Source organism: Phaseolus vulgaris, chromosome 10 (genome assembly GCF_000499845.2).
Source record: "Phaseolus vulgaris cultivar G19833 chromosome 10, P. vulgaris v2.0, whole genome shotgun sequence".
Classification (NCBI taxonomy): domain Eukaryota; kingdom Viridiplantae; phylum Streptophyta; class Magnoliopsida; order Fabales; family Fabaceae; genus Phaseolus; species Phaseolus vulgaris.
In genome coordinates, this window is record NC_023750.2 from 37,452,093 (window position 1) to 37,476,311 (window position 24,219).

At 32.2% G+C, this 24,219-nt stretch overlaps 1 protein-coding gene across 1 annotated transcript; it reads right to left on the reverse strand.

Moving 5' to 3' along the window:
• Positions 1-211: 211 nt before the first annotated feature.
• On the reverse strand, positions 212-24,023 carry LOC137818010 (uncharacterized). Its single transcript, XM_068621232.1, has 13 exons — positions 21,058-24,023; positions 20,677-20,933; positions 19,498-20,238; positions 18,318-19,063; positions 14,094-17,661; positions 13,843-13,908; positions 13,535-13,600; positions 12,369-12,986; positions 9,937-10,116; positions 8,701-9,351; positions 7,290-7,763; positions 307-358; positions 212-222 (listed from the first exon to the last, which is right to left on the reverse strand). The coding sequence occupies exons 1-13, from the start codon at positions 23,687-23,689 to the stop codon at positions 212-214; spliced, it is 10,062 nt and encodes a 3,353-aa protein (XP_068477333.1). The 5' UTR covers positions 23,690-24,023.
• Positions 24,024-24,219: the final 196 nt, after the last annotated feature.

Consider the following 24,219-nt stretch of genomic DNA (forward strand, 5'->3'; position numbering starts at 1 on the left):
ATTACTATACTTTCATAAGTTATTAAGAAAAAATATGAATTTAATTATAGAAGAAGCAAAATTAGCATTATATTGAATATTGTGCTATTCAAAAGTCTAATGACAAAGAGATTTTTTTTATATATTATATAACATAATAAAATGACACTAATATAGAATTGCTTACCTAATCAGATAATCATCATGTTATGTTGTGAAAAATTGCTTGTAATTAATCATCACCTGCATGCGCATAGAGAAAATGATAGGATAACTCACCATAAAAAAACTAACAATTTAAGTAGCATTATTTAATATTTGATGTACCATATTCACTATCTTCAACATAATCTAAAGAGACATCGGAAGCATCTAGAGCCTATTTAAAACAAAAAGAATATATATGTTAATTTTAAGCACGATGCAACTCAGAAAACACATTACGCTAAAAATAATGTCTGAAAATATTGTAATACATGAAATGAGAATTTCTGCTTGATATTCATAGTATTAACTATATAAATAGAAATTTTAGTTGTTGATAATAAATGCTAAAAATGATGTTTTAAATTTTATTAGTCTAAATTTGTAATATTCTCAGCTGCAACCTATTTGACTATGTATTGTAATATTTTAGGGTTTAGTATAGTTGAATGTTGCATTGAGGCTGTTGGTTATTTTTTTTTGGGTATGGTCTTCTTACTTTAAGGTTGTTATGCTCCAACCATAAAGGAAGGTTTCTTTTGTGATTTGTGGATGATATAGGAAGTCCACCTCTAGTTTCTGTATATGGATGGGTTGGGATACCCCTGAAGTATTCCTTTTATTTTATTTATTCATTGCTGATAAAAAGAAAAAATTATAATATTTTAATCAAGATAACTAGCTTTTTTTATGTCTTAATACACAAACACAAGTATATTTTATTCCTAGCTTTTATGCTTCATATTAGAGGAATTATTGTTCTTGATGTAGAACTTGAATGTTATTGAAAAATACTTTTTTTTTCTAAAATAAGTCAAATCAATCAAAGATTTTAATTGCTGGAACAAAGTTGTGATAATTAGCAATTGTTGTTTCATCCTCAATGCATAAATCAAATGATGGCAATCAAGGAATTGATTGTGGTGATTTGATTTCTAGATAACCAAGATTGAGGGATTAATTTGGTTTGATTTTAAGGAACAAATGAATGTAGAATGTATTGGATATATGATTGATAAATGCATATCAGTTTTAGAGTTAATTCAATCACAATAGATAATCATACTTGAAAATCACTACCTTTTCAATTATCTTGAATCATTTATCCAAGTGTGTTGTGGAAACCCTTTCAATTTAGTTCTTACAATTTATAGTATTAAATTAATTCACATCTTCTATTACCTTTTATGAAGGAAATTACATCTATTATGTTACTTTCTAATCTCTAACGATACAACAACACTTTATCAACTATACTATAGTTGACTCAATACACTTGCCGAGAGATCACTTTTGCTAGGATTTCAAAGTGCTTGTGTGGATTGTATAAAAAGGATATGAGGAGCCACAAGATAAAGAAAAGTTATCTCAAGATGAGATGAAAATTTTATTAAAAGCTAGGAAAAAGGATCAACAAGCCCTTACTTCCATCCATTAACGTTTGGATGACATCATGTTCGAAAAGCTTGTCTATGTTACTACGTCAGAAAGTTTGGGAGATCTTGGAAAAATTCCTCCAAGGTGTCGACAAAGTGAAGAAAATAAGACTTCAATCACTATGGAGTGACTTTGAAGCTTTGGAAATGAAGGAATTTGAATCAATTTTGAATTATTGCTCAAGAGTAAAAACAATTTTTAATTAATTGAAGAAATATGGAGACCAAATACAAGATGTATGAGGTAGACAAGATCTCCCATTCCTCGACTCCAAAGTTCAATTATGTGGTATGTTTGATTGAAGAGTCAAAAGATCTTGACTCCATGATCATTGAAGAGTTAAAAGGTTCTCTATGAGCTCATGAAGAAAGAATGAAAAGGAGATAGGAAGAGACATTAGAACAACCCTTCAAAGCTCAAACTTCTTTGAAGAACAATGAAAGGTTTAAGAGTCAACAAGGACATGGATGAGGAAGAGGACATGGTCATCAACAAGGAGGAAGAGGACATGGTCATTCACAAGGAGAAAGAGGAGATGCTCATTCACAAGGAGAAAGATGATATGCTCATGCACAAGGAGGAAAAGAAAATGGTAACAATGACTCAAACAATGAATAAATAAGTTATTTATCATCAAGAGTCCATGGAAAAGCAATAGGAAGAGGTCGTGGTTATTTTCAAAATGAAAGAAGGTCTGAGAAATCTAAAGTGGAATGCCACAATTGCTATAAGCTTGGTCATTTCAATTTCTCTTGGGAATGTTGTCTTAATGACATGGAGAAAAAAAACTTGTTAATGAAGAAGAATATCCAACTTTGTTACTAACACTAAAAGGTGAAGATAAGGACGTCAATTGTTCATGGTACTTCGACAATGGTGCTAGCAATCACATGTGTCAATACAATGAGAAATTTGTGAAGCTTAATGAGAATGTTTCTTTTAGAGACTCATGAAACATTCAAATTGAATTACATCATACAATTATAATCTCTTCCAATGATGGAAGTCATAAGTTGATCAATAATGTTTATTAAGTGTTTAAATTAAAAAGTAATATTTTGAGTCCAGGACAACTTGAAAAAGGATGTGTGATTCTCATGAAAGATAAATATTTTGTGGCTTAAAGATCAAAATGAAAAAATTTGATTGCTAAGGTGCTTATGTCAAGAAACAAAATGTTTATATAGAATCTAAAAACTATTGAAGGAAAATATTTGAAGGTGAGTGTAAAAGATACAGCATGGTTTTTGCTCATGAGGTTTGGACACTTAAACTTTGGATCTCTTAAAAGTTTGGGAGAAAAAGAGATGGTGAAAAAGATGGCTACAATAAAAATTTCTAATCAATCCGTGAAACATGTCTTCTTGGAAAGCATGTGAGAATAAGTTTTACAAAAATAGATGCATTAAGAGCAACTATGCCACTTCAACAAGTATATATGTGGTCCAATTAATCTACCTTTATTAAGTAAGAATAAATATTTCTTACTCTTTATTGATCATTTCAATAGAAAAATATAGGTATATTTTCTCAAACAAAACTCATAAGCTTTTGTTGCTTTTAAGAATTTCAAGGCTCTAGTTGGAAAAGAGAATCACTTTGAAATCAAATCTTTGAGATATGATCAAAGACGAGAATTCACTTCAAGGAAGTTCAATGGTTTTTGTACAACTCATGGAATTCGTCGTCGATTGACTGTTCCTATATTGCTATAACAAAATGTAGCAGTTGGGAGAAAAACTAGAACCATTCTCAACATGACCAAATGCATGCTAAAATCTAAAAATATGCTCAAGCAATTTTGGGCTGAATTTATTTCTTGTGTAGTCCATATGTCTAATCTCTCCCCAACATCAAAAATAAAAAATCTCAAATATTTTTTTTATTAGCAAAAAATAAATTTAATTAATTTGGATCATTTGAGAGATGCTCCAATCCTTTTTTTACAAAACAAAAAAACTTAGGCTATATGTCACAACCTCCTTCAATACCCAAAAAAGTAACATTACATATACCCAAAAAAGTAACATTACATATGTAGTTCCTTCCTATAATAAAATACCCCAAAAAGAATAGGAAAGTCTTATGTTATTTCCACTGTTTCGTCAACAATTAACACTATCCAGATAATACAATGTAATGCCCCTGATATAATCCAAAAACTTGAATGATGTGAACATTCATTTTTATTTATGACTCCCAAAAAAAATGATAACACTATTATAGGTAGGTCTTCAGCCTCAAGTGGAGTGGAAGGAAGCCTAGTGTTAATCATTTGCATGTGTAGGAGTATAGCATACACTTCATGCAACAAAACAAGAAAGATCTAAGCTGAATGATCGAAGTGGCAAACATGTCTTTGTTGGGTATGACGCTCATTTAAAGGCTACAATCCAAGCAATGACAAAGTGGCAAGTTATGATGTTGACTTTGATGAAGAAATTATGTGGAACTAGGAGGCTCAAAAAGAAAAGACTCATGTTTTTCTTTTATATCTTGGAGAAAAATGAGAAGAGCAAGAAACTACAATCCAATGAGCCATTCATCTTAATTCACCTCCTCCATCAGCTACATCTCATGCTGAAAAAGAGATTATAAGTGAAAGGCTAAGGAAGATACAAGATATATCACTACAAGAAAATCATGAAATAGAAACTAATTTTTAGTGACAAAAAATAATTAGTTGCTAAAATGATTAAATTAGAGACCATTTTAGAGACTAAAAAATTTTTGGTTTCTGAATTAGTTTCGATTATTGTTAAATGATTTCTAAATTGGTATCTAATTAGCAATCAAGGTTTTTGCTACCAAATTTAGAAACTAAATAATTGGTAGTTAAAACCTTGGTTGCTAATTAGATACCAATTTAGAAACCATTTAACAACAATAGAAACTAATTTAGAAACCAATTTTTTTTAGTCTCTAAAATTGGTTTTTATTTCATGTTTTTCTTGTAGTGTATGTGAAATCTATGATAGGTTTGATGAAGTCACTTGTAATCTTAAAGAATTGTATTGCCTTCAAATAGATAGTGAGCCATTGGATTTTGTAGAAATTGTGAAAGATAAAAAGAGGAGACATGTGGAGGAAGAGGAGATCAAGTAAATCGAGAAGAATGATACTATAAAATTAACAACTTTTTTTGGAAAGTCATAAAGTAATTGGAGGAAAATGGGTGTACAAGGATAAAAAGAATGCTAATGGAGAGGTGGAAAGATACAACGCATGACTTGTTGTAAAAGGCTATGAGCAAAAGCATGTAGTAGACTATGATGAGTTTTATGCACCTGTCAGCCACATGGGCACAATCCGTTGATTAAATTTCTTTGGCACCTCAAATGAAGTGGAAGATTTATCAACTTGATGTCAAGTCTGCATTCTCAACTAGCTATATAGAAAAATAAGTGTAAATTAAGCAACCTTTAGGCTTCATAGTTGAAGGACATGAATATAGGGTTCTAAAATAAAGCTTTATATGGATTAAAGTAAGCACCAAGAGTATAGTAAGTACTTTCAAATAATGCTTTTGATCGATGTATCAACGAGTATGCTTTTTATTTCAAAACTCGTGATGATGGAGATATTTTGATTGTTTGTCTCTGCGTGGATGATCTTATAATCTTTGGCAGCAATCCAAGCTTGTTTGAAGAATTCAAGAAGGCAATGTCATATAGTTTAAGATGACAGACATAGGGCTCATGTCATACTATTTGGGCCTATAGGTTTAAGCAATTGTAGGAAGATATATTCATTTCTCTAAGAAAGTTATGCAAAATAGGTTTTGAAGAAATTTAAAATGTTTGATTGTAATCCAGTTAACACGCCTATAGAGAGTGAGATAAAATTATCAAAGTTTGAAGATGGTGAAAATAAGAATCCAACTCAATTCTAAAGTCTCATGGAATGTTTGAGATACTTAATATAAACAAGGCCTAATGTTTTGCATGCAGTTCGAGTAGCAATTCGATTAACGAACACTCTCACTTCTACTCATATGAAAGTTTCTAAGAAGAACTCTCTTATTTAAAAGGTACTCTTGATTATGAGTTATTTTTTTCCAATGATTTCAAACTCATGGATTTTGTGATAATTATTATGTCGGAGATATGAATAATAGAAAGAGCACTAATGACTTTATATTTTTCATGGGAGGATGTGTTTTTTCATAAAGTTCAAAGAAACAACCAATTATAACACTTTCATCATGTGAGTCAGAATATGTGGCAACAACTCCATGCACTTGTCATGCAAATTAGCTATGGAGATTACTTAAAGAACATCATTTGCCACAAATAAAAGCTACAAAGATTACATAGTTAACAAGTTTGCACAAGCATTAACAATGAATATGGTATTTCATGACAAAAAAAAAATATAGACACAATATATCATTTTATAAGAGAATTCATTACTAGAAAGAAAGTGAAACTTAAGTATATCAAAACTCAAGATCAAGTTGCATAAGTCTTCACGAAGCCACTAAAGTTTGAAGAATTTTAAAAGTTAAGAGCAAATATTGGTGTGAAGAAGAAAATTTCAAAATAAGAGGGAGAAATATTATTATAGTTTAAAATAAAAAAATATCTAGAATAACTATAGATTTCGTTAATAAAATCTAGAAATTTTTTAATTAGAAAAAACTGTATAAATTTTTATAGTGAAATTTTAAATAAAAACACTCTTAGAAAAGAGTCTAAATGTCTTCATTAAAATTTTTAAATGTATTGAAAATTGAGATTTATAATTTTATTTAGAATCTAGAGTCACTACAAGAAAATCATGAAATAAAAACTAATTTTTAGAAACTAAAATAATTAGTTGCAATAGTAACTAAATTAGACACCATTTTAGAAACTAAAAACAAATTGATTTCTAAATTAGTTTCTATTATTGTTAAATAGTTTCTAAATTGGTATCTAATTAGCAACCAAGGTTTTAGAGACCAAATTTAGAAACTAAATAATTGGTAGTTAAAACCTTGGTTGCTAATTAGATACCAATTTAGAAACTATTTAATAATAATAGAAACTAATTTAGAAACCAAGTTTTCTTTTAGTTTCTAAAATGGTCTCTAATTTAGTTATTATTGCCACTAATTATTTTGGTCTCTAAAAATTGATTTCTATTTAATAATTTTCTTGTAGTGAGTCTATATATTTATAATTTTATTTAGTTATCATGACATCAAATATTGGTTCCAACCGTTAGAGTATGTTTGAGACATGTGAAATAAATAAAATTTATTTTCATGAATATAAAAATTTATAATTATTTTAAATTATGTTTTTTTTTCTTTCATCTGCATATACTACACTTTTTTAATGACAAGTAATTACTTGTTGAATTTAGTAACAAAAGTTGACATTGGGTGTAATTAGCTACAAAGAGAAACCAATAAGCAAGTAAAAGCAGGTTATCAAGTCATAGATTCGACTTTCTATATAAAATTGAAATTGTGAAGTTTCATGCTAAAATAAGCCTGATAATTAGTGGAAAACTAATTATGTGAATTAGTGGAAAACTAATTATGTGAATTAGTGGAAAATTAAACAAATAAGGCCGTATCGTATGTGCGTAGAAGAAATTTTGAGTTTAAAATTAAATTTTAGATGAAAATTTTGATAAATGAGATTACGTGAAGAAAATAATGAAAAAGCATATGATAGAACCTTTGCTGTTGCATCATGAATGGAATGTATAGTATTGTGCTTGAACTTGGGCAAATCCCATAATGTCAATGACGTCAAAGCGGGAAACGTAAGAATAAGATTTGTTTCTTTTGGATGAGCTGGATTAGTCTCTGTAACAATTTCAGCAGGATCTTCATTCCAAACACTTTCCAGATTTGGCAGCTTCCATAAAACTAATGTTTTCAGAGGAGAAGTCACTGTGTTTTGTGGACATTGGACGTCAAATATGGTTTTGAGAGAATCACAGTTTCGAACTTCGAAGGTTTCCAATTGAGGTAATGAAGGAAGCAAAGTGAAGGGGAGTGCATATGATGAAAAGTGACACCCATCCACAATCAAGGTTTCCAAGTAACTGAAGCATAAGTCTGGGATCTGCACTGAGACACGCCATATCTCTTGGAGGTCTGCCCTATCTCTCAATTCAAGACTCCGTTCCCATTCGTTTGATGCTCTCTTTGGAAATCAGCACATGTAAAGGAATAAAAAGATGAATGAATGAGACTACATTAAAAGATACGGATGTAAATTACATCTTCACTTCATTTTACTTTTATTTTATTTTGCTATCATATTAAGTTATGTTTGACATCTTATTTTAACTATTTTCTAATTTTTTACTAATTTTGTGTGAATCTATTACTAATATTCAGTGCAAGAAATAACTTGTAGAACTTTTTGAATGTTATTAGAAGTAAAATATTTTATGTTAGTTTTTAATTTCTTAATATTTATATCTATTTATATCTAAAATATCTCAATTTTAACTTTCTAAATCTAAAATAAAAATACTTTTATATTATTTATATTTATATTTTATTATTTGAATAAATCCAATAATATTGATATTATGATAGATTTATTTTATTGTTATCATTTTAATTTTTTTTCATTACAGATGGCATATTTTATCTCTATTTTTACTTTACTTTAAATATCCTATATCTGTTTAAAAATGTGTTTATTTAATTTTTTTTTATCTTTTATATTATAAGGCTATAATTTATATTTTTCGTTGAAAAAATTAGTTAATATATTACTTTTAAATAAAATAAATGTGACAAATCTCACTTTATTATAAACCTAAGAAATATAAAGTATCATTTATTAAAAACATAAAATACGAAAACATCTGTTTAAAAACTAATAGGAATTTTAATGTTTAATTTTTTAAAATCATAAGAGAGTAAGTTTTTATTTTAAAACTAGAAGGAGTGTAAGTGTTATTTGTACAGCTGAGAGAATAAGTAAATTTTAACATGTAAAACACATTTTGACAAAGAGTCAAAAAGTCAAACTCAAAATATCAATATTAACCTATACACAATTTCCAATCATACAAAATACAGAGACATGTATTATAAATGTTCAATAAAAAAAATTAAACACATACCTTTTCCAGAAAGTTCTTGATTATAGTAAAGTTGAGATCAATTTTCAATGGAATAACCTCGTAATTAATTGTTACTTGAGACAACTTGCCTGTTTCTTTAGTACCTAAACAGAAGGTTACCATCTCATGGCAAAATTTTAGTGACAATTCCTCTAAGGATGGGAGACTTAAACTTCCTATATAGAACTTTTTTAGCCTCCATAAACTATCAAGATTCAAACAACTGAGGTTCGGAAATATTATCTCATCTGATTCATTCCCCTCCTCCTTAAACACTATCTCTTCAATTGATTTACACTCTTTTATCTTCATTATTTTGAGTTGAGCCAAACTTCTGGCGGTTGAGGATGTGAACAAATATGATAAGTTATCGCAATCTCTTACTTTCAAGCATGTCAGATTTAAGAAAGACACTTTGCATGCTATCAAGCTTTTTAAACTTGAACACATAATGACTTTAAAGATTTCTACATTTTTGACAAAGGTCCAAGAGTTCTCTAATCCAATGGAAACCAGGTTTTTAAGGGACTCCAAGTGTAATACTTTCAGCTGTAAGAGAAGTCCACTATAATCCACATTATTAGGGCTTTCACAACAGAACATCTTTTTGAAGGAACCATCACACACCACAAGCTTCTCTGTATTGGGAACCTGTTCTAAAAATTTATATTCAAATTCATCCGAACTTAAGAGCTCTTAGGTTGTCTAAGAGGTTTCTTTGAAATTCTCCACTTAAAATCATCTTCACTCCATTTCCCCCCAGTGACAAGCTCTGTAATAACCAAGAAAAACACAAGCAGAAGTTTGTTAGGACTATTAACGCAACAACTCTTTTAAATAATCAAATGAGATGTTATTGTTGTGTCATGAAGTGTATTCTTTTACTTATTTATATAAACCATATAAAACAAAGTGGATGCTCTTTATAAGTGAAATTTTGACGACATTTATATTTTAACTGGATGCTCCTCCTATTCATATGGAACTATCATAAACAAGTATATGAGCGATCAAACCATTATGAGAGTCATTTTTGTTTAATTCTTCCATCCCATTAATATTAATATCTCAAATTTTGAATCCAAATCCTCACTCTTTTTTAAAGCTCATTTATGCTTATGTGTTTCAGAGAAACAAAAAAAGAAGAAAGGAAAACAATGAGAAATACCAGAAACTTAAGGGAAACAATTCCTTTATGATCCATTATGAAACAAGGAGAAAGTGTTGTAATAATACCTTTAGTTGATCCTCGGTATGTGATTCCAGATGAGTATAAATGTCAGCCTTGAGTGAGCAATAGTAAAAATACTTCAACTTCGGTAAACCCTTTAATTTCAATGATCTCACACGAAGATAGGGGAATGTAAGCTCTAGACTTGGATCTATATTATCCTCAGCAACAATAGTCATCAATCCCTTACAATTTTCCACCACTAGATTTTTAAGTTCCACAATATCTTTGAATAAAGTGTTGTTAATGATCCAGGTTCATATATTCTTTATATTTATTAGTGGATACCTTCTCCTTAATAGAATAATTACTAAGATTTGTTATTGAAAATTGTATAATTATCAAGGTTTCCTATTGTAATGTGAGTACTTGGATAACCATTTAGATAGGTTGATATCCTCATATTGAACATAAGCTAAGGGACTAAAATGAGGGACTAAAATGATCAGAAACTAACCTATCAATGCACAACCTCAAGCTAAGAGGCGAAAGTGATATATTACTCAGTATTTCCACATATATATACCTTTGGTTACTAGAATCCATAGCTTGGTATTTAGTTCATTGGCTATTGAAAAATATATTCTGTAATTTAGAACTAAAGCAAAATACTTAATGAAACTTGTATTTATAATAAAACTTGGTTCATTAGTTATTTTTAAACCCTTGTTGTGAAAATAAGTTTCCTTAATAAGTGTTCAAGGAATTGACTCTTGATAGAAAAACTTAAGCTCATTCTAGTAAGGAATTAGGGTTTTGAGTAAACTTATGGATTGACTTTAGCATTAAATTGAAAGAAGTTGAGTTATGATATCCATGAGTAAGGTTATATGAAGTCTAAACCCTAACAATAATCAACCATATCACTTCTTATCTATTTCGCCTTTGATAAAATCTAAAAAGAGTTTTATTTTTTTTTTTATTTTTTTTGGCACAATTTTGATTTCTTAAACAAATAAGGTTACAAAAGGCTATATAATGGGCATATCTATCATGGAAAAGTTAACTTATCTAAAACTTCTATATGCAACTTACTTTTAGATTTTCTTACGGAAACAGTGGATAGATGGATTTGGAAGGATAGCGTTTCAACTGAGTTTTCAGTTAAGTCCGCTTATGGGTTTTTAAGGGGAGAAGGTAGTGAGGAAGACTTAAGAAGATATAAATTTTTCTGGAAAATTAAGGCGCTCCCCTCAGCTCAAGTCACAGCTTGGAGAGTGATTGAAAACAAGGTTGCTTGTAGGGTTAATCTAGAGAGAAGAGGAATCGAGATCGAGAGTAATTTGTGTTGCTTGTGTAGGAGGTCAGAGGAGACAACAAATCATTTGTTTTGTGAATGCAGAGTTGCTTGGCTAATTTGGAATCTCTGTTATAACTGGTTAGGAATAAGATCAGTGGATTGTATGAATCCTGGGTCTCATTTTGAACATTTTAAGATTTTGGATGCACCTATTTCAGTTAATCTTATTATGGGAAACCTGTGGATTGCGTTGGTTAGTGAGATATGGAGGCACATGAATAATTGTTTATTTAAAGGTGGAGTGGTTGATCACACTGAAATTTTCTCTCTGACACAGATTAAGGTTTGGTCATGGATCTCATCAAAGATACCGTCAGCTAATTTCTCATTCTCTGATTGGTGTCTTGAACCCTTGGTATGTATGTATTCTGTTTAGTTTTTATGTAAAGGGTTATTTCTTGGGTTTCTTTTATTATTGATTGAGATGGGATAGAGAGTAGGAGGCCTTTTGGTTGATATGTAGATGGAAAGGCTCTTTGAGAAAATCTGTTTAGTTGTATAAGGGTTGGACCACCCCTGAAGTAGTCTCATTTAATTTCATTGCTATTTGCTGATAAAAAAAAAACTTTTAGATTTTCTTATTTTCTTTATGCATGAACAAGAATCTACAGTCACATCTATACCTGTGAAGAACATGGAAGGACTGCAAAGAATCCAATCAAAAGATAATCAAATTTTGATAAGAATCTACTTATGTTATGTGTAAAACATAATTAAATTACATTTTTAATAACTTATTCTAGAACTAAAATTTAATCAATTCAATCATTTAATTTGTTGGGATTATTTTTTATACACATGTTATCTAATAATGAATATTTACATACTATATGATACCTTAAATTAAGTTATATAGTAATTTCTTTAATATCTAATTAGTAAAAATAAAATTCGGATGGATTAAATTTACTTTTTAGGAAAAGTTATAAAAGATATTTTTATATTAGAGAAAAGAATATATATGTTTTTTTACATTAAATTTTTGATAATATTATGTCTCATTGTGATTTTTATTTTTTAATAAAATTATTAATATAAAGAAATTTATATGAAATAAACCAGAGTAACAATATATAGTCTCCTAAATAAGCATAAATATATTTTGAATGTCCTAAGAGGCAAAGTTGTGAGAATTACCTCCTCTTGTTTGGAGCAGTGGATTGAGTATTTGAGGCTTGGCAATCCCCTTAGCTTCAATGAGGTGAGATGAGGAAACGCAAACTCTTGTGTGGTTGTTTCTCCTTCTTCACCCTTTTCATCCTTCCTAAATATCTCTGCCAATTCCTCACACTCTCTTACCTCAAGCACTTCAAGTTTGGTAAGATCTTTGGCCACCGATGCTGGAAACAAACTTTTAAGAGAATCACAATAATAAACAGTCATTTCCTTTAGCACTTGAAGGCCAATAATCCCCTCCGGATCCTTGTCCCATACATGCTCCAGTTTTGGTAGATACCTTAAAGACAATATTTTCAAACGGAATATTCCGGAAGCTTTTGTCACCCTGTTCTCATCATTCATATTAAATATGAGCTGTGCTGATTTGCAAGCATATACTTGTAACACTTCCAAATTGTGAAAGCAAGAGAGCAAATGAGATGGAATTACATGCTGTAGATTATGACATCCCCATGCAGTCAACCTTTTCAAATAGCCAAAGCTGTTTTGCTGCACCCAACGTGGGTCATGCCATAGTTGCTCAACATATCCACTAAAATCTTTAAGATTCAGATACTCAGTGTATGCGAAAGAGAGCTGTAAAAACAGGCAAATTATTCAATTAGTTCTCCAACTTTAAAATATAAATTTAATTAATTCTTTTTTATTTTTAAACAAACCCTTAACCATAATTTTTTTATTACTGTCTCAGGTTTGTGTAATTTTTTTATTATAAAAACATAAATAGACCGAATTTAATAAATAGATAAAAGGACTTAAAAAAGTAATCTTTTAAAAACTCAACATACTTACCATTTGAAGCTTTTTTTTTTGTATGAAAAGTTAATAATAATAAAATGAGGAGAAATAGTATTAAATAAATGAAAAGTGAGTAAGTACCTTATCATTGAAAACCTTTTGTATGGTGGCATTCAAGTCACCTTCCCAGTGTCATTGGGCTTTTTTTTTTTTGCAATAAATTAATAAAATAAAATAAAATGAGACACTTTAGGGGTGTCTCAACTCTTATACATAAGACATACCTGATTAATACTTTCAACACGCCAAGATAAAGAAAATAGACGCTCCACTTACACAAAGAGCATAAGCTTTGAAGCCGCCCCTACCCATAACAATACTCTTACCCAAAGAACCTTATCTTTCAGAAAACAGTCCCTGCCCATAACAGAATTGGTTGTACAAAAAACTAGCTGAACACAAAACTTAAAAGTTACAAACATAATGACTAGGTGAGACTTTATCCATGATGCCCTTTTACAGCCTTGGTCTCTTCACACTTTTGCCTGCTTTCCAAATAACCTTCTTTCAACTATGAGTGATGCTTGCTTCCAATAACTCCATCCCAATAACTCATTCCACTCCCTCGTAGAGCTTTGTTGGCAGGCAAGCTAAGTAAGCATAGTCCTTCCATTCTGATTTTTGTCTTGAGTACCTGCACCAAAAAACCATACCTTACACGCCTCGCAGCCATCACAAAGACTAACATATGACTGTACCACTAAGTGATCAAAGCACAATAAGGAAAAAACAAGGCAAACAAGATCACGCAAGGTAAAACATGCTTTCAGACCGAAAAAGTTACCTAGTTGCCATATTAATGCAAGTTTGTGGGGATAAAATCCAATCAGAAAAAGAGAAGTTTACATTCCTTATTTTATGTTTCATCCATGCCCAGGATTGTACCTGTGCCAGGGTGAAGATTTCATCTGCATCACTCTTTGCTTGATTAAAAATAACTCTATTCCTATGCTTCCAAATGCACCATATCACAGAAATCCACAGACTTTTCCACAACTTATTACCCTCTTTGTTAAAGCACAAACAAAAGAATTGGTCAAAGTGGTTTTCCAAGGCATTGTGGTTCACCGTACTAATCCCAAGCCAATTACTGCACATGTTCCATACTGAATTTGATACCTTACACGTAATGAGGATGTGTGAGGTTGACTCTTCCTCCCTCCCGCAAAGAGGACAAAATGTATCACTCATTATTATCCCTTTTTTGTGAAGATTCTGCTTCGTAGCTATCCTATCCAACATGGCCCTCCACACGTAGAACTGAGACGAGGGCATTACTTTTAGATTCCAAAGATCAGCAAAACGACCATTTGTATTCCCATTCCCATTATGTGCTAACTTTGAATATGCTGATTTTACCGAGAAGTTGTCGGAGGATAAATCGTTCCATAGCCATGAGTCCTCCTTGTCTGAATGAAGAGATACTTGTGCTATACTTGTCATGAAATCTTCTACCATAGGTTTTTCCCACTCAAACCACGCTCTTCTCCAGCTGAAATCCCACTCCCAAACCTCTGCAGACCATTTTCCGAAACTGACAATTGGTTTATCATTTAACAAGGAGTTTTTGTAGATTCTAGGATATCTCTCTTTGAATTGAGTATTTTCTAGCCACTTATCTTCCCAGAATTTAAACTTTGATCCATCTCCCACCTGCAAAATCATATTTGATTCGAACCAACTATTGTCCTGATCGAAGAGGCTTACTTTGGATAAATCCGTCCACCATCTAGATCTGTGCTTATTTCGAGCCGATATATCTAAGTTTAGCGTCCTCCAAGATCCATACTTTGATTCCAAAACATCCTTCCACAAACCAACCTCTGGGGACCTCAGTTTCCATAGCCATTTTGCCAAGAGGGCCTTGTTAAAAAGGTCAATGCGTTTAATACCAAGGCCACCTTCCTCTTTTGGTTTACATATGTTCTCCCAACTACACCAAGCAATTTTCCTTCCTTCTGCTCCCCAACCCCACAAGAAATTTCTTTGTAGCTTAATAATTTCCTTGCACACCCCAACAGGTGCTTTGAAGAATGACAAGAAGAATAATGGTATGGCATTGATAACGGATTTTATGAGACAAACTCTTCCCCCGAAGGATAAGTTTTTGCCTTTCCAATCCGACAATCTCTTTCTTATCTTTGATAACACTGGTTCCCAAAAGGAGCATTTAGATGGATTACCTCCTACAAGTAGACCTAGATAGGTGAAGGGTAGTTCCATTATGCTGCAATGGAGGATTTCAGAGTACATATTTACCAAGTTCCTGTCCACTCCAACTGCGCCTATTTTGCTCTTGTGGAAATTTACTTTAAGACCAGAACCTAACTCAAAACATCTCAGCATAGCCTTAATAGTCAAAATGTTTTGCATACTTGATTCACAGACGAATAAGGTATCATCAGCAAATTGGAGCAGATTCACCTCGACATTTTTGTCTCCAACTTTAATTCCCGAGAATAAATTTCTTCTGGTTGCTTGATTTACCAATCCGGATAGGCCTTGGGCCACGATTAGGAACAAGAAAGGTGCCATAGGATCCCCCTGTCTTAAACCTCTCGAGGGTTTGAATTCTTTTGTTGGACTACCATTTACCAGTATTGAGATAGTAGCAGATTCAAGACATTCCCTGATCCACTGAATCCATTTCTCACAAAATCCTAATTTGCCCATCATATAGAACAGAAACTCCCAGTTGACCGAGTCATAAGCTTTTTCGAAATCCAACTTCACAATTACCCCACTCCTCCTTTTTCTCTTTAGTTCGTCCACAACCTTATTGGCGACAAGGACACTGTCTAAAAGCCCTCTATTTGATAAAAAAGCCGATTGTGACACGTCTATGATCTTCTCAATGATTTTCTTAATCCTTATTGATAACACTTTTGTCAATATTTTGTATAAGCATCCGACTAAAGAAATGGGTATGTACTCCTCTAAGGATTGGGGGTTCTCGGATTTTGGAATCAGCGTTATGAATGAGGCATTACATCCTTTCGGTATTTTCCCTTCCTTATGAAAATATTGTACTGCACCAATAACATCTTTTTCTAATAATTCCCAGTACTTCTTTATAAAGCTGAAAGATACACCATCTGGACCAGGGCTTTTACTACTATCACAGTTCCATATGGCTTCCTTAATTTCTTCCTCCTTAAAAGGTTCAATTAACAATTGATTATCTGCTTCCGTTAGAGCTTTGAATTCAATATTATCCAATCTGACCCCAATATCCTCTTGTGCTGACATCTTTGTTTTGTAAAAATCCTTGACTATTTCCTTTACCTTAATCGGGTCTTCCTCCCAGGATCCTGAGATCAAACTATGTGCACCTTTAATCTCATTTCTCATCCTTCTCCATTTAATAGACGCATGAAAATATTTGGAATTTGAATCACCCTGTTTGAACCATGTTGCCCTTGATTTTTGTTGTAAAAGGGATTCGTTTCTCATGTTAATAACCTGTAATTGACTCAAAAGTTCCCTTCTTTCCATAATCTTATTATCATCCAGGTTATCCACATCATCCAAAGAGTCTAACTCTTGTATTCTATTTGTGAGCTCAAGCTTAAGCTTGTCTGTGTAACCAAACACCTCTTTGTTCCACCATTTTAGATCACTCTTTAGCATTCTCAACTTATCCATTATCATTTGGATATTATTTCCATGAACTTTGTAGTTTTCCCACTTCTTTTTTACAAAGCTATCAAAATCCTTATCTTCTTGCCACATATCTAAAAATCTAAATGGTTTTGGCCCCCAATCCAGTACCTTAGATTTTAAAATCAAAGCACAGTGATCAGAAATATTTCTATCCATAACATATTGTTTGCAGCCCGGCCAATGTTGTAGCCAATCAAAAGAGGTTAAAAACCTATCAAGCCTACTCTTTGCCTTTCCATTAGGTCTATACCATGTGTATTTTCTACCGATACTAGGAATGTCAACCAGCTCCATACTATCAATAAAGTTATTAAAAGCTTGCATTTCTTTCTTATTACTTATGCCACAGTTAATCCCCTTCCTTTCATCAACCTTCCTTATTGAATTAAAATCCCCCAATATGCACCATGAGTTGCAGGCTTCCCTTAGTCTTATAACTTTCAATTCGTCCCACATTTGAATTTTCTCTTGTAGATTACATGATGAGTACACATTTACAATAACAACAGGTATATTATTCTCTTTAAAGACTCCTATAAATATTATGAACCATTTGTTAATGATGTGGTTTATGCACTGGAAAAAATTATTATGCCATGCAGTTAGAATCCCTCCAGCCCCATTACTAGGTTCACTATAGAGAAAACCAATGTCGTTATCCCCCCACAATTGACAACATTTTTCTTTACTAAAAGATTGCAATTTAACTTCTTGTAAGCAAAGCATTTTAATACCATCGACTCTAATGAGATCCTTAATGTACCTCCACTTTACAGGACTCCCAAAACCTCTAACATTCATAGACATAATTTTCATTAAAAACCCATATCATCCCCTCCTTCCCTGGCTGACTTTACCATCTTATCCTTGATTTCTAAGTCTTCTAAACTAATGAGAAGCTTTCCTTTCATCACATGTGGCACCGAGCTGTTTTCCTAATTCCCATAATCTAATAGTTTCCAGACTTCCGTGTTTTAGCCAAAACAGACGGTTACAATTATTAATGGCAATATCAGATCCAGAATTACTAATATGAGATAGAGCTGACCTTAATTGTTTGCGTTCTTCACGCTTGCTATGTTTGCTTGATTCCCCAACCCAGAGAACTCTTCTTTCCATAGGCACATTGGAGTTCATATCCCGTTTCATTTGGTCTTCACCTTCAGACAAACCAGCCGCAAAAGTTCCCCCCAAGCCCGGTTGGGTGTTTCGGGTTCTATGACTGTCGAGGGGAGGATTGGTTTCGTTGACCCTAGGAGATGAAACCGATGGTTTGCGTCCCGGGGGTGAGTGTTTATGGAAGCTAGACGAAGATTGGTGAGTTGCGCGCAACATAGATTGGGCGGAAATTGCATATGGGAGTGGGTTAGGCGCTAAGAAGGGAGGATGTTGCACGGTTGGGACCAAGGATACAAATGGAGGTGTAAGGGGCGATAGGTTGGGTACGGGGAAAGTCCTTCCACACCAAATACATTTTTTAACTTTGGTGCTATTGACTCTCTCTCACTGAATTTCTCCATCTTCGGGCATTCTCTTACAATCACTATTTCCAGTGATGGGAATTCAAATTCACACTCCTTGTCACTGCAAAAACTTCTCATGCTCTTTAGCTCTACAAGTTCTACAGTAATCAATTTGCTGAATACAATCTTCATGACTTTGCCTTCTTCACTTCCCTCATTGCTTACTATTTGCTCTAGATTATCACAACGGATTACCTTCATGGTCTGGAGTTGAACCATGCTTTTGGCCGTGGAGGATGCCATTAAGTTTCTTAATCCATCACAATACATTAGTTTCAAACATGTCAAGTAAGTGCAGGATACTGAGGAAGGACCTAAATTTCTCAATCGGTGGCAATGTACAAAGCTTAAAAGCTCTAGTCTCCGTAGAGCTGGAACTCCTTCTAGATCCTTTATGTTTGAATAGAACAAAACTAATTCCTTCAGCTGTAATACCATCTCCAATCTTTTTTGTCGTGAAATGTTTGCTGTTGCCTCTAACTCTTGATACCAATAATACAATTCTAACTTTTGTAGATTTGGCATTGTGTAGGGAAACTGGTAAAGAAGATCAACAACACTTTTGACTAAAGTCAAACGAAGCTCTTTTAGACGGTGCATTTGGTACTTTGGTAACAACTTTTGTGCTTCATCGAAGTCAATTTCCATATACTCCAAGTTGGGGAATACCTAAACAATAAAAGTAAGTGCCATGAAGAATGAATTAAATTTCTTCGTAAACTTTTTCATTAGTTATAAATAGATTTTAGCCAGTGGTAAACTTTTTTCCTTCTCCAATAATAAATCAAATATTCTTAATAACACTAAAAAATAATTTTTTATGACAATAATAGTAATAATATAAATAAAATTTACAATGAAAATAAAATAGCATTCATTTATTTCTTTTTAAAATTAAATAATTCTAAAATTCAATTTTTTATTTAATTTATCTTTTATTTCTTCTCAACCAGAGATTTTATTTTGGATCACATATATTTCTTTTCTTTCTATTTCTTTTACTTATTTTCCTTTGTATCTTTATACTCTTTATCAAACAAATTATAAAATTTTTACTAAACACATTTATTTTCGAACTTTAACAAAGATGGAGCATTGCTTACCTCTTGAGCTGAAAAAATAAAATTTTCCTCTTCATTTGTTGTTTCACATGTTTCTATGAGAAATGTTTTAAGTCGCATACAATTGTACACAGTCAACTCCTTCAATTTTGGACAATTTATAAGATGCTTCTGCTTATAGAAATGTTTGATGTTTGGTAGCCAATCTAATCTCACATAGGTTAGTTCAGGAAACACTAATGGATCTTTGTTAGCTTTGGATGCATGTTTACTTGCAACAATTTCCTCCATTTTCGTACAAGACGATACTGACATGCGCTCAAGTTTTGGAACATCTTTGGCAACAGAAGCTGGAAATAAATTCCTAAGTTTATCACAATCAACTACATTTATGGTCCGCAACTTTTTAAAGTTAAGAATTCCATCTGGATCCGTACTCCACAATTGTTTCAACTTTGGGAGGTCTTCAAGAAGAATTACCTCCAAATTTGTGTTTATCCCTCCAAATGCATCTATTTCTTGAGAATCATTTATTTCAAAAATCACTTCCACCGACTCACATCTAGAAACTTTCAAGTTGTCCAAACATTCAATCCATCCTTCCATGTGACTTGGAAAAATCTTATCTAGTTTATTGCATTCTTCAATGTTCACGAAAATGAGACTAGAAAAGGAATCAACACTTACTTTAGTTTCCCAGATATCTCTTAATCTATTCATTTTGCTAAGGTCAATTTCCTCTAACTTAGGGAAGACACAAACCTGCATTTTGAAGAAAACAAACTATTATTACATATACAAGCTAAACGAAAATGTACAAGGTAACTGTGATCAAGAACCATAAACTTAATATTAAGTCAATTATGAACATTTACTTATTTACACCAATACACACTTTGTATGCACTATTTCCTTCAGTCTTAAAAATCTTCTCCATAAATGAACACTCACTTATGAAAAGACTTTTCAACTTCTTTAAACTACTAGCCATAGACAATGAGCATAAATATGTCAATTTATCACAATCTTTCACAACTAATTTTATCAAGTTTTGAAAGATGAAGTGTTGGTCGCTCCATATCTTATGGATGTTGAGTGAGGATAAACTCAAGTTCTCTAAATTTGGAATTTCAACCTGCAAAAGCATACTTGGCCGATTAATATATTTACAACAACTGAACTAATTATATAAGATTATGGGAAAAGTATGCAATATCATACCAAATCACCAAAAAGAGGGATCGTCTTCTCACTTTGCCCATCTTTTTCACTAGTAGTTTCTCTGTAGCCCCTATTTGTAGTTTGAAACTCTGTCAGACATGACAATGAAGATTCCTTCTCTTTGGTGTAAAAACATGTGAATGATGGTAATTGTCGTAGTGTCAAAGTGTGCAACTTAAGAAACTCGACCTTACCACAATGCATTGATATTTGAAGGATCTCCTTAAAAGATCTACATTCAGAAACCTCAATTGTTTCTAGATTAGCAAGAAATTTATCCATGTAAGAATTACATTCAGAAATCTCACATGTTTGAGCACTAATAGGAAATTTAACCATGAAAAGGGAGTACAAATTCCTCAATTGGTAACACATCTCAACCTTGATGAATTTTAATTTGGCAAATGACACAACTGTAACTGGACCGTAACATATCATCTCTAAGTTTCTCAGATTGTAGAGACATAGAGATTCCAAATAGAGATTCCAAATTGGGCAAAACATTCACATAATTGTACAATTCTGTTGAATTGACATATTTGATGTCATAGTTATTTATGATAGATAAGTGTTTCAGATCTGAAAATCCATCCATATTCAACTGATTGACAACTTTTTGAACACCATTTATCTTTCCCAACAACAAACTTTGTACTGTTTTAAACAACAATTTTATGCTTTCGTGGGAATGAATTTCAATGTCATCCTTCAGTTGCAATGCCAAAACTCTGAATGTTTCATACTTATCCAGCATCCTAAATTCTCCAACAGAAAAAAATTCTAAGTCTCCAATCACAATCTTGTAATCTTTTAACTTGTCAAAGAACAAGTGATTGGGAAAAACTGAAACACATGGGACGCTTAAGTCCACCACTTTCAACTTATGCAAATTCTCTAACTCAGAGAGAAACAAATCTTGACCTTTTTTTGCCTCTCTCAACATTTTGATCAAACTTTCTCTTATATATAGCTCTTCCAAACATGTCAAACTTGATATAAGATTAGGTGGGATAATCTTCAATTCAGAACAATCGCTAATGTCTAGCAGTCGTAACTTATTCAAGCTCCGTAACTCAGCTGGCAAATTTTTAATTTGAGATCCAGAAAAGCTAAGAATTCTTAACTTTTTCAGCTTCCCTAATATAGATAAATTGCAACCTAAAGTACATCGATCCAAACAAAGCATTCTGAGTTTTAACAAGCATTGGATTGAATATGGTAAGCTTGATACACGAAAACCAATCAATATTAAAACTCTTAAATTTTTCATTGTTCTAAAAAAGCTCTCTGGTATTTCCAAAGATGGATCATTTGTGTCGATTTGGAAAAGTTTAAGTTGAGGACAATTTATGACTTCAGGAAGCCCATCAATGATATCACTGTTGCATATAGAAATAGAAGTGCACTTTTCAAGTTCGGGCCAATCATCTAGTTTTCCATTTCTCAAAGTAAAAGAGTTGTGATCATTGTGTGCTATAGACAAAGCAGCATCACGAACCACGTCATGCATATTGAAATTGTTATTAGAACTTCCGTTCAACAACAAGCCTGAGTCTTTTAGCTTTTGGATTGATGTCTTAATTCTGTCTCGAGCTTCCCAAAGCGAGGAGACCCCTTCAAGTATACCCAGACCAAAACAATACTTCATTAGGTTCATGATTAGTGGTTGATGACCCATTTGAGCACAAAGTAAGAAAATAGACTTGATCTCTTCATTTTCAAGATGGTCATAACTCATCTTAACTGAAATATCCATAGATGTTTGCGATCCCACCAATTCTTCCTTTTTAAGTTTTTCTAGTGTAGCTTCCCATACTGATTCACTCTTGCTTTTTAATGCCCTTGCAACTGTAACTATTGCCATGGGTAACCCTCCACAATACTTTACAATTTCTTGTTTAGAGCCAGACATTTCATTATGTATACCAACCAACTTTTGAAACAACATCAAAGCATCCTTATCATCTAATTCCTTCACGCAAAAAGTCGATTTTACATCCATTTTAACACACAACACATTTTTATCTCGTGAAGTTAGCAAAATTTTGCACCCCTTATAAACACCAATGATTTTTTCTTTTTTCAGTACTTTGCGATTAAGATCCTTGTCATCTTTTTTTCCCAATTTTTGGCGATTAAGATCCATGTTATCATTGCTTAAATCATCATCATTATCGTCAATAAGTAAAATCCCCAACTTGTTTAGGTCTAATTTGTCCAAAAGGTCATCTAAGATTAGAAGGGTGTTCCCTTTTTCTCTCTTTAACCTCCTTCGTAGACAATCAGCTCTCATATTTTCACCTTCTCCTTCCAATCTCAATCCTAAAACATAAGCAATCTCTTCTTGGACTTTTTGTAGATTGGGGTTGGCTGTTATTTCTACGTTAACCACCACATCAAACAACTTCTTGTATTTAGCTTTCCTTGCAATTTCTTTTATTAAAGTGCTTTTACCCACACCACCTGGCCCATACAATCCAATCATTCTCACAGTGGAATCTTCAAGTTGAGTCATTACTGCTTCCATTATGGATTTTGTAGAACCAAATTCTACAAAAACAGAATTAGACAATGTGACTTCATTAGATGTTACACCTTGCCTATATGAAACTTCATCAGACTTAGGGGACTCGTCAATTATCATTTTAACATCCTTTTCCATCTTCTTTGCTTGTCTTCCTAATCTGTGCCTATTCCACAAGTATGGAAAAACATAACAATTGAGCGACTGAGCCCTTTGGTGGCCATCATCGTTCTCAAACTCCTCCACTATGGTCTTAATTTCACTCACTTTTTTAACCCATTCAGTAACCTTACCTTCAATGTTGTTCAGATTTTTTGCAACCTCATCACATTGATGATCTATCCTCTCTTTTTCAAATCCAAGATCTCTAACACTATCTTTCAGTTCATGAACATTTTTCTTGTAATGAATGATGTAAGTCACTTGTCGAACACCATGTTTCCATACAAAATCAATAACTACGTCGACAACTTTGTCTAAAAATTCCATCCTTGGAGCCTGATTATCTTGTACTGGGTCAGACTACATCTCTTTCCCAACAAAATGTCAAGTGGAAACATATCAATCAATAACAATACAAGAAAAGAGGACAATGTTTAATAATAATAAAAAAAACATAAGTACATGGCCTAAAATCAAATCAATCAATGTTGTATTAAAATTTCTAAAGGCATGCTAAATTTAAAAAAATGGAAAAAAATATTAAATTTTTAGTCTATGTTGGATTGATATTAAAAAAAAGTTCTTTTTTCACAAAAGAAGTTTTTAAGTGATCTATTTATCCAATATTTTTAAAAGAATTCAAAACGATTAAGATTTTGTAGTTCTAATTTTAAAGGGTTTATGTTGTAAGAATTTAGATATTTAAAATAAATTTATTAGATTTGAAATAACTCTATGAACTTACAAAACTTTCAAAATTACATTATGTTACATTGTTTGGACAAAATAGAAAAACCTAGTTAATTTTTTTCAGCTTTTGAATAGTTAATCAGTTTTGACTTCATGTTTTAATTTAT

Bases quoted from the DNA above. Each gene is read 5' to 3' on its own strand.
- LOC137818010 (XM_068621232.1), bottom strand. From the start codon at position 23,689: ATGGAATTTTTAGACAAAGTTGTCGACGTAGTTATTGATTTTGTATGG. The intron at 19,064-19,497 runs GTAAGCAATGCT...TTTATTGTTTAG, and splicing joins TTATTTTTTCAGCTCAAGAG to GTATTCCCCAACTTGGAGTA. The intron at 10,117-12,368 runs GTAATTCTCACA...GAAAATTGTAAG, and splicing joins ACTGCTCCAAACAAGAGGAG to GGATTGATGACTATTGTTGC.